The following is a 12,203-nucleotide window of genomic DNA, read 5'->3' on the forward strand; positions in this document are numbered from 1 at the left end:
CGTTTACTTTAGAATTAAATTAGCGTTTTCTAGCGCTAGTAATTATAATAAGGTACTTTAATCGTTATACTATAATTAATAGCGCTTCTAAATTCATTAATTTTAGTATTAATAGTTTATATATTATAATCCCCAATTTTATCGTTGATTGTATCGTTGGTATAACTATTGAATATTTGCGCAATTTCTTCTAGTATATTCGCCTTTAGTATATTATTAATTATTTTATTAATTTACATAATTTTACCGGCCCCTATAACCTATCCGACCGTTGTCTTAGTACTAAATTTTATATATTAGACCATATTTTAATCGTTAATAGTAAGAAGGCCAACGACGGCTGCTATTATATACCCTTTATAATAATTAATTACTTTTTTATATTTTATAATAATTAGTTACTGTCGGTCCTCTATAATATAATCGATTATATCGGCGTTTAGATTGATTTCGATTAGGTAATTTTATAGGCTTTGAATAATAATTTATATTATTTTATATCGGTTATATTATTAGCGCTAATCTTCGAAGACTTTATTCCTAGCGGTAGACTTAGCAATTGGTAAAATTAGGTTACTATTTGATTTAGCTACTTTAATACTTATATATAGCTTTTATATTTAAAGAAAATTTTCGAACTTATTCCGATTATTCCCGTCGCTTACAATAATACTACTTTTTACCGTAACTAAATAGAAGAAGTCCGTTGCGCTTTATATATAATTTAATATTATATTAATTTTAATAACATTATTTTAAAGCCTATTAACCCTATTAACCGCCTTATTACTTTTAACAGCTACGACTTTTCGGAGATTTAAAAAAAATATAAATTAAATTTCTTAGTTAATAACGCTATTACTATTTTACGTCCGATTCCTATTATAATTATCCCGACCGTCCTATTTAATATATCTAATATTGAAGCGATATTTAAAAGAATATATAAGATTATTCTATATACCGTTTAATTGTATAGTAATATTAATATTTATAATAAAGTTAGTAATAATAATAAATTTTATTTATTTTTTAGAAATGTAATTAATATATTCAATAAAGATTATTAGGATTTAAATATTAAAATTAACTATAATTTGCGTATAGATCTCGAGAAGGTTATTAAAGTATTATAATAAATATTAATAATTATAGGAGGGAACTTATAAATGCGTACAACCTTTTATAGAGTAAGTTAGTACGTAGTATTAAAGGCGCTCTCGATAGCGCTTTAAAAAAACCTAGTAATAACGACCCCGCTTTTATTAATAAAATCCTATTAAAGATTACCTTATTAACTATTTAATATTTTAATTATAGTATTAATCTACCCAAATAAATAAGTAATTTATTAAATTGCCTAAATTACCTATATTATACTTAAGTAGTCTTAACTAAATTTATTATAAGTAAATTTCCTATATACGAAATCAAAGTCGTTCGTAAAGTAAAGGTTATTAAAAAAATCCCGATTACCGCTAGAATGAATAACCTAAATACTATTTTTAACGTTATTATTACCGCTTTTAAAATATAAGCGTTTTTTTAGAGAATTTTAACCTCTATTATGGAGAAATAATAGAGTAACTAAAGGTAGAATTATTAGATATACGCTAAAAACTTATTAAAATTTAAAAACTTTATATCCGCCGTATTCTTTTATTAGCATTTACTATATGTATACATTATAATAACGTTATATTTAATATTATTCCTCTTCGTAGCATTTATTTTAATAATATATTATTTCGTAATACGTTTAGTTTTACTAGTATATTAGATAAGTTCGATATATTGGCTACCTATTTTATTAATTATTTTAATATTATACCAACTATTTACTCTCTATATTTTAGTAGGATTGTAGAGGATTGGAGGTAGGATAATTCCCTACTTAATTATAAGTATACACGTTAGGATCTTCCTAAGTTTAATAAGAACGATTATAAAGATAATAATAATCTTAATATTCGTTCGTTTCGTTACGGCTATTATTAGGGATCTCCTCCGTTATTATTATCTACATTAATTATTTACTATTATTCAATTTTTATATTAGAATATTTTAGTTATTAGAAATAATTTTCGGTAGTTAAGGGTTATATAAGATATAAAAAGGATAGTTCATTAATAGTAAGGAAAGTAATAATTCTTATTTTTTATTTTATATTTAGTAATAATTTTAATAGATAGTAAATATTCTTTTCCTTTTATCGAAGGGGAAATATTATAGGATATTCTAAGTAAGTACTTAAATGCCCAAATTTATCTTAATATATATTTTATTAAGCGTAGGGTTATTTTATCGAGTAGGATATATTATATAAAAGTATTCTCCCTATTAATTTCCGTTGAAGTTAATTGGATTATTAATTTATATTATATTAACCTAACGTTTATCTTGCTTATATTCTATAAAGTTATATGCGAGGTCCTAGGTTGAGGCTTTCGATAGTATTTGTTTCTAGCTTCCTTTAATAAGACTGTTGTTAACCGTTACGTACTGTTGCTCTATTTAGTAACTAGTTGCTCACTTTATTATTTTGTATTAGTATTATTTGTAAAGTATCGCTTCGCGTAATAGTTATAAGGGAAGAATAGGATACCGATAAATAGTATCGAAACTTTAAATAAATAACGAATTATAAAGTAATCGACGATTAAATCAAAGTAAAAAAAATATACTATACAGCCGTCGCTATTTTTACGAAAGAACCTAAGAATTAAATCAATTAATTAGAAACCTAATCTACTATTATAAATAATAGGCAGAGTAAAGGAATTAGTAAAATTGTCGTTGCGAATTTATAATACTCTAATTTTATTAATATAATTAAGATCGTCCGTCCTAAATAGTACGATAACGCCTAGAAATTTAATAAAGAAATAACCGCTAATATTCTCAAATATATAGAAGTTTATAAAAACTTTAAATAATATAATATCGATAAAATTCGTCGTAAAATCGCCGCCGGAGGAAGAAGAGAGATCTATTATAGTACCTTTAGTACTAACGAATCCAATATCGAATATAATAATTAAAAATATAATAGTAATAACTATAACTATACTAAAAATAAAAACGCTCGTTACGATACTAAAAATAAAAAGCCCAAAGGCGTAAGGAAAAGAAAACTCCCGTCGGATAAATTCGAAATTCAACCGCGTAAAAAGGGTAATAATATAATATATAAAATATATAAAAGAGGCCATTATTCTCTTACAAACTATTAATATATTAACCTAAGTACAGAACCTTCATACTTCAAACTATACCTCTCTCTTAAATATATTATTAAAACCAACCTCGCGAAAAATCTAAAACTCGCTAAGGAAACAACTAAATTCTCTAAGAAGAAGGAGGAAATTGAAAAGGAAAAATTAATATAATTATTGAATCGGGCTTGTAAAGTAACCTTTTGAATTAATAAAGTATTTAAAGCTAGAAACGAAATTTACCCTTTCAAAAATTCAATAATATTTAATTTAAATAATTCGCTTTATATATTTAATAAAATTACTCGTTTCATTAACTTTCATTATATTAATCCGGATAACTCTTTATAGACTAATAATATTTAAATAGAAGTTAAAGGATTTAAGGAAGTCAATATTATTATTAAGGATAAGAGCGGTCCCCTAAAGCTACAGCTAAAAGAAATCGCCTTCTACCCTAGCTTTACTATTAACTTCGTCTCTTATTTCCAATTACGAAAATAAAGTTTCTACTAGGACTATCGACTACTAAATAATTATCTAAAGAAGGCTAACAATTCATTCTTTTACTATTTAAATACTATCTACAATTAAATAATTATCGAAATTATCCCCCTTTTATTTACCAAAACCTCGTTCGTAGCGCACCGTTATTAAATTAATTTATATACATAACGACCTTCGAAATAACTAGCGGAAATATAATGTTAACATTAAAACTGTCGAATATAATAATGAATTTATAAATAATAAAATCAAAAATAAATTCGCCTAGTATAGTACAATTTTTAAACTTTCTACTCCTAATATTTAAATATAAAATAGAGGGTAAAATATTTAAGGAGTATAATTAAAGAGAAATACTATATAATATTATTCAATTCAAAAATATTAAAAAATCTATAGTTAAAAATTATTTATATAGCTATTTTTTTTATTAATCGTTCCCCTCGTTAATGATATAATTAGAAATCACCCTTCGAACGATTCTATACCTATATCGCGAACTAATACAATTAATAAGAACTACGCAAACTAGATTTAAATTACCTTCGAATTTATAAGTATAAAGTATTTACTATAATAAATACTACTTAGAGGAAGGAGTAAAAACTTCAAAAGTACAACCTAAAGGCCGTAAATCGGTTATTTCATTAATTATTCAACGACTTCAATTTATTATATATAAAATTCTTATACAAATCGGATTATTTAAACTAGGGACGTAATATTCGATAAGGATATTACCTACTACCTAAATATTAAAAAGTTCAAAAACGACGTCAAAATTACTAGCGAAGAATTCGCCGATTTACTTAATAAATTAAACGAGCCTACCAATTAACCTTCGGGGTATTTAAATTATTCTATATCGAAGATTATATACTATTAAACGACGTTAATAATAATAATATTAAACCTCTCCTATTAAATCTCTTCGATTAAAATTAAGAGGATTATTAAGGAAACTAAGAAATCTCTTAAAATAAAAGCAATTAACTATAAGAAGTATTAATTTAATAATTTACTAATAATAAAATATTTATCAAATATATTATAAATTTATACCTATCGCCTCTATCTACCCTGCTAATCGTATTCTATACCGGCTATTCTATCGACCGAAATATCGACTAATATATTTATTATTAAAAATTATAAGAAATTGCTTTTAGTACTAATAAATTAATTTAATTAATAGTTAAAATAAATAAAAAAAGTAATTACTAAAGTGGAAATCGAATAATTAATTATAAAACACAATCGTTTTAATAAAGTACATTAATACAATTTCCTCCTTATACTTAAGAAGTACTATAATCTAAATAATTATATATTTAACTAATAATTTAAAAAAAATAAAAGAAATTCACTTCAAAAGCTACAAAAATATAAAAATATAAATCGACATAAATAAAAATATCCCCTACTCTAAACGGAAGTAAATCTTCAACTATATATAGGTTTATACTTATAAATTCAATAAAAACGGGATATTTAATAAGGGCAAAAACGAAATTCGTCGTAGGAAATAATTAATAATGAAAAATAAAAATTAATATGTACGTATTTACTCTCGCAAGTCGATTATTTCGTACTATTATCGCTCTTACTATTCGCTTTAATTTTAAACTTATTTAATATAATGCAGTCAAGGCTTTTATAAATACCTACCTTAATAAAGAGATCTATATATACATACTACTAAAATATCGAATACTTCAAAAAGTTCTCAAATTTATTAAGGCCTTATACAATCTCCGATAAATTCCTTTACTATAGCAACGGAAACTAAATAGAGTATTTAAATTAATAAAATTCAAAATAATCCCTAAAAACCTATATATTATAAAGAAAAAAATTATTTTTATATTGTACTATATTAATAATATCGTCTTTATATTCAATAAAAGTAAAATAAACGAAGATAAAAAATATATTATAAAATTACAATTACAATATTACTTAATAAGAGGAGATGAATTTTAATAATTTCTAAGTATTAAAGTTATACATAATCGAAACTAAAGAAAGATCTAATTATTTCAAGAAGTATATATTAATAAAAATACTAAATTATTTAAATTTAGTTATTAACCAATTTTAGTACCTATAAGCTATAAAAAATTAATACCCTTCGAAAGTATTACTAACTGTAGAAAAGTATAAATATACTAAATTAACGTAGGCTCTTTACTATATATAATAATCAATACTCGATTTAATATTATATTTTCGTTAAATAAACTAATTAAATATAATCACAATCCTAACTCTACTCACTTAGCAACGAGCGAGAAGGTTATACAGTATTTAAGAATAATAAAAATATAGGCACTCTACTTTAGCGGAAGTAATAAATTCGAAATTACCTCTAATACCTCATTTACTAATAATAAAAATAACTATAAAAGCTCCTAAGGTTTTATAATTAAACTATATAGTAATTTAATTTACTAAGGAGTAATTAAACAAACTACGGTTACTATATTAATGATAGAAATAGAATTATACGTAATCGAAAAGGTAGTTAAAGAGACTCTCTTTATAAACCGATTAATATCAGCATTAGGAATAAGCCTATAAGAGGATCCCATTCCCACTCTACATTATAATAACTAATAAACTATTAGGGTACTCACAAAGGAAACGCCCACCTTCAATATAAAAATAAAGTATATAAATATTTATAAATACTAAATAAAAAGAGAAATTCTCGAAAAAAAGACTCTCAATATCAAATATTTAAAAATAAAACTAATACTAATCAATAGATTAATAAAGGCACTAAATATTCTAGAACATAAGAGATTTAGGGAATTGCTAGGGATAATTAAGGTGCTACCGCGGGAAGATAGCGGAGGGAGAGATAATCCGGTACTGGGAGAAGTGGATTTTAATAATTTAAATAAAATATTAGGTTTAGAAATATAAAACGACGAAAGCAATATATAAATAGCTTTACTTTTAACTTTAAAGAGAAAAAAGAGGTCTGCAAGTAAGAAGGTATATTAAATTCTAGGGTAGCATTCTAGCCAGATGTCGGCTAGATGCCAGAGTCCCAGCCACCTGATTTAACAAGTCTTAGCAAATATGGGTTACCCCCAGAACCCCCCATACCAGAGCGCTCGAGTTAGTTACATAGACTACACAGAATCAATCAATCACCAGTAAATCTAACAGCCACAGACGCATGAAAAAAGAGTGGAGGCCAAACGCCAGGGACTGGGACGATGGAAATCCAAGGACCAAGACAGGCGTTTCGACTCCGCCCGTTAGGCCATATCTACCCCACAAGGCCGGGGCATTTAATCACGGTTGCCGAGAGGACGGCGTGTAAACAGCGTGATAGCCTCCACCTTGGATTTATGCCCTTGGACTCCCCTTGGACGTATGTACCGAGGGACCAAATCTTGGCTGATGAGCGTGATGGCGATTTGTCGTTTTCGAATGTTGGTTAGAGACGGTCCTATCGCGCCGAGCTTGAACACGCGAGGAGCATGAGCACCTCACACCTCACTGTACGCAGGAGGAGACGGAGCAGACGGAGGACAAGAAGGAGGGGTTGTCCTGGCCATGATTGACGCGGGCGAGCAAAGATTGTGGCTGTGTTGTAGAGGTACTGTCGGACAGAAAGCCTGAGAGGTTGCACGCCGTCCAGTTCTCCAAGATGTCCAGTCCAGGATCGGAACCTGCTTGTACGTATGTAGTAGCAGAGTAGGCCTCGCAGGGAAGGATACCGGACCAACAGACCGAGCCAGACTGGTCTCGGACGTAATTCTGCAAACGTGGGAGAGTGCAGAAAGTTATCGACATTGCCCTTGAGTGGTACCCTACACGTCAAAGTCGTCTATAGTGTACATAGTATCGACAACGTTAACGGCGCCAAGCAAGGTCCAGAGCGGGTGTTAGACGGGGAAGCAACGGGATGCCCGTTCCCAGTGATGCCAGCCCCACTCTCCCGTCTCCACCGTCTCCACCTGCCTTGCCTGCCCTGGCCTGCCCACACTGCAGAGTGAGGTGCAGACTTGTTGCTTCCCAGAAGCCAGACTCGAGCGTGAGGTCGGACATACTCCCGTCTGTCTGTCTACAACTGAAGCCGAAAGTGTATGTGCCCTCTGTGTGTGTGCGGTGCAGCAAGCAACAGCCGCCCGACAGCAGTCAAGCAGTCATCTTTTCCATTTCGGGATAGACACAGACATATGCTCCCCTGAACTCTGCGTCCTTGTCTCCAATTCCCATCTGGCATCTGCAGACCGAGTGTCCCCGCCCGCCGTCCGACCCTCCGTCAGCAACGACAGCCAGACGACTTCAGACGACAGCAGCAGCAGCAGCAGCAGCAGCAGCAGCAGCAACAGCGCCGCGCATACAGTCCGTCCGTCATCTCGGGTTGTTTGAGCCCGGCCTACGAGTCGATAACGAGATTGACGAGTTTACCCGTTGTCAACGGCACACAAGTTGGACCACAATTGGACACACACAAAAGCCCAATCCCCAGTCACCAAGTCACCAAGTCCCTCTAGAGTCTGCGCACTTGTAGCACCACCACGAGAGCAACCCCAGTTGCTTGCCCTGCTCAATCGGGTGCCGTGCAAAGACCACAAAGCTAACGTCTGGTAACCACTTTCAAAGGTAGCCGGACCCTGTCGTGATAAGCACTCTAAAGCTTCGAGATCCATCAAGCAATCGTCATCCAGAGACAAGACTACAGAGTCCTATCTACCCAAGTGGTCCGAGTTCCCACACACAAGCAACAACAGAAAGCATCAGACTACCTGGTCCCCGCCAAACCCAGCATCGCCGGTCCGGGGTCTGTCTTTTTCCTACCTTGTACCTTCAACTTGTACACGATCCCACCACAACGAAACCAAAGCGCAATTATCGACCGGCATCAAGCTTCCAGGGTCCCGTCCCCTTCAATTGTCGACTTTTTGTCTTGTCCATTCTGTGTCTGTCCCGCCCGCCTCAATAACTGCTACCACCCCCCAATTCCCGTCTCTTCTCCAAGTCTCGCCTGCTTTGGTTGACCCGGCCCCAGCCAAACCAGTACCGTACGTTGAACATCTTTCTTGTCTTTTCTTATTCTTAGTAGTTACCCCATCTTTCAGCCCTCGCTGCCCTCCCCGACTAGGGTTGGGTTTCTTTTGCCTTTGCTTCAAACCATGGACGGCCAGCTCTCCCTCCTCTCGCCCACCTCGTCCTCCTCCACTTCGCATCGCAAAAGACTCACAAAGAAGCAACGCCCGCCATCCACAAATCACCGCACTAGCTCCTCTTTCAATGTCGAATCGCTCCGTATTGACGCCCAATCTCTAGACAGCAAACGGAGCTCCTCCAGCCTGCGCCGGGGCCCCAGCAGCAGCCAAAACCCTTCTCTGGCCAGGACCGTATCCGTCCCCGTCTCCGTCCCTTCAAACGCGCCCGCCAACGCCAAAGCCAGCAACCTCTCTTTGCCACGCTCCCACACCACTCGCTCTCAATCCGCAAATTGCCCTTACAATCCGACGCAGACAATACCAACCAACGGCTTTATCCTCTCGCCTACCTCGTCGTCGCAACCCCAATATCAATCGCAGCATTATCCCAGCGCTGCCGCCAACACCACCGTTACTAGCTCCAGGAACAAGGACACATCCAAGCAGTACGACCCACTAGACTCCTGCATTGGATCGTTCGATCAAAACAAATCATCCACGGATGAACTGATTGGCGCTCCATTCGACGGCAAAGCCATTCTCAATCGAATCGAGGCGACAAAATTATCAGCCGCGCCCGCGCCCACGACCACGACCACGATTGCGCACTTCAACAACATCTCTCCTCGTCGTATCGCACCCCCTCCTCCCCCGCTCCCTCTATCGCGCTCAAACACAGACTCCAAGGCTGTGAGATCTTCAAAACCGTCAAAGTCGCCCAAATCCACCACATCAAACAAGACCATGGGCGCGTCTTCATTCCGCCACTCGGCGAGTTTCTCGTCGGCTGAACAACTTCCGCCAAGCGAAAAGCCGTCCAAGTCAGAGAGCAGTTCTTCGAGTAACAAGAGACACTCCGGTGATGGTAAAGAATCCAGGGTTCCCGGCATGCTAAGGAAGAAGTCGGGCTTCTCCGGCTTCATGAACAGCTTAGTCGGGTCTCCGAAAAAGCCGTTGATTTCGGCACCAGAGAATCCCGTTCACGTAACACATGTCGGCTATGATAGCAATACTGGTCAATTTACGGTAGGTTGGCATGCGAATTTGACTAGTGGAAAAGTTATCGATGGACTAACACGTTGATAGGGCTTGCCGAAAGAGTGGCAGCGTTTGATAAGCGAGAGTGGAATCACCGAGAAGGACAGAAGAGAACACCCACAAATACTGGTTGATGTCCTCACATTCTACAAGGAGACGACGGAGAAGCCACAAGAAGACCAACAGCTAGAGAAGTTCCATGATGCACGAGCGACCGATTTCCGCAGCCCGCCAGTGACCGGCACCACTCCGCTCGTACTGCAAACAGGCGGTGGCTACACTCATGGTCCCATGTCGCCAATGATCAGTCCACCCGCTAGTCCTAGGTTTCCCCAGGTTGGTCATGAAGGCAGCTTTGAGAATCCCCGTGCGCCGCCGCCGGTACCCAAGGGCCCGGGTCCCCTTCCAGCAAAGGATATCAACCTGATCCCCAGCCGACCGGCACCGAAGCCACCAGCAAACATATCCACGCGACCGCTCGTGCCGCCAACCTCATACCCAGCCAAGGATTCGGGAATTGGCATGCCACCGCCAGGTGATGAGCCCCCGATGCCGTACCTCCCGCCCAAGGATAATGTACAGCATATGTACCAGGAGGAGCACAGGAACAGGTCCAGATCGAATTCCCGGACAAACGGCGCTGCTCCATTTTCTCCTGTGCAGGCCTCCTCCCCACTTCTCCCGATCGCCGCGGCGAACCAGACCGCGGCTTACCAGCAGCAATTGTTGCAACACCAGCAAGAACAGGCCATGGCCCAAGCCCAAGCAGCAATGAGTGGTCAACTGAGCCGAGCTGCGAGCAAGAGACAACAACCCACCCCGCCCACCTCACAACACCAACACCCCCGGCAACCAGACGTCAACGGAGCTCCTCGTATGCCACAAGCTCAAGCCGCAGTTCCCCAAGCTAGCGCAAGACCTCGTCACAGACCACGGCAAAGCAACGCGATTGATGTTGTGGCTTCCCTTAAGAGGATATGCTCCGACGGTGACCCGAGGGAGATCTACCGCGGGTTTACCAAAATTGGTCAGGGTGCCTCTGGTGGTGTATACACTGGCCATGAACGGGGAAGCAATAGATTGGTGGCTATCAAGCAGATGAACCTTGAGCAGCAGCCAAAGAAGGATCTCATTATCAACGAGATCCTGGTCATGAAGGAGAGCTCACACCCCAACATCGTCAACTTTATTGACAGTTACCTGTGTGCCGGAGAATTGTGGGTGGTGATGGAATACATGGAGGGCGGTAGCTTGACGGATGTTGTCACGTTCAACATCATGACTGAAGGACAAATTGCGTCAGTTTGCCGTGAAACTCTCAGGGGCCTTCAACATCTGCACTCCAAGGGTGTCATCCACAGAGATATCAAGTCAGACAACATCCTTCTTAGTATGGAGGGCAATATCAAGCTCAGTAAGTCTTCCGTTCTGTCCACTTCAGCAATCTCGGAAATTTCAATCTTTTTAACCATTTTCCCGTCCATTTCTGTCCATCTCTTCAACCCACGCCCGTTTAATGTTGTGACCCGATACTAATTTATGTTCTTTCACCATAGCCGATTTTGGATTCTGTGCTACAATCAACGAAGCTCAAAGTAAGCGCACGACAATGGTCGGCACGCCTTATTGGATGGCGCCCGAGGTTGTGACACGCAAAGAGTACGGCCGCAAGGTGGATATCTGGTCACTGGGCATTATGGCCATCGAGATGATTGAAGGAGAACCTCCCTATCTGACCGAGTCGCCTCTTCGAGCACTTTGGCTCATTGCGACCAACGGCACGCCACACATCAAGGATGAGCAGTCGCTCTCGCCAGTGTTCCGCGACTTCCTCTACTTTGCCCTCAAGGTAGACCCGGAGAAGAGGGCCAGCGCTCATGATCTGCTAAGAGTAAGTCTTGATTCGTCCCCGGTATCTTGATTGGCCATCTTTCTGCGGCTTTCCACCTTCTACTTTTCGCTACCAGTTTCAGTTTGATGATGACATTCTTGCCGGGAACCCGAGCTAACTCCTGTAACAGCACGACTTCATGAACAAGTGCGTCGACCTATCAACACTGGCGCCCCTAGTCCGAGCAGCGAGGGAAGCCCGAGCCCAAGAAAAGGCCCGTAAAGGCCAGTAGTGTGTGATCCTTCTAGGCGTTTTGTGCTGTTCACGCGCGCACGAGAGATATTCCCCTGGAGCGTTATTGTTTCGCATCCCGCTTTTGTTCTTTACTTTTTGGTTCTGAAGCAATTCTCTCCTACAGAAGA

General features: G+C 37.4%; 2 protein-coding genes across 2 annotated transcripts; one reads left to right on the forward strand and one right to left on the reverse strand.

Annotated features, from left to right (window-relative positions):
* Positions 1-7,233: 7,233 nt before the first annotated feature.
* On the reverse strand, positions 7,234-8,396 carry B0H65DRAFT_443741 (uncharacterized protein; the record flags this gene model as incomplete). Its single annotated transcript, XM_062825644.1, has 3 exons — positions 7,234-7,497; position 7,550; positions 8,155-8,396. 3 exons carry the CDS (start codon positions 8,394-8,396, stop codon positions 7,234-7,236), a joined length of 507 nt encoding a protein of 168 aa, XP_062680758.1.
* A 242-nt stretch (positions 8,397-8,638) lies between these two features.
* On the forward strand, positions 8,639-12,203 carry B0H65DRAFT_235306 (Serine/threonine-protein kinase ste-20). Its single transcript, XM_062822250.1, has 4 exons — positions 8,639-9,938; positions 9,999-11,364; positions 11,507-11,841; positions 11,972-12,203. The coding sequence occupies exons 1-4, from the start codon at positions 8,880-8,882 to the stop codon at positions 12,071-12,073; spliced, it is 2,862 nt and encodes a 953-aa protein (XP_062680759.1). The 5' UTR covers positions 8,639-8,879; the 3' UTR covers positions 12,074-12,203.

This window comes from Neurospora tetraspora (genome assembly GCF_033439725.1).
Source record: "Neurospora tetraspora strain CBS 560.94 chromosome Unknown B0H65scaffold_5, whole genome shotgun sequence".
NCBI classification, from domain to species: domain Eukaryota; kingdom Fungi; phylum Ascomycota; class Sordariomycetes; order Sordariales; family Sordariaceae; genus Neurospora; species Neurospora tetraspora.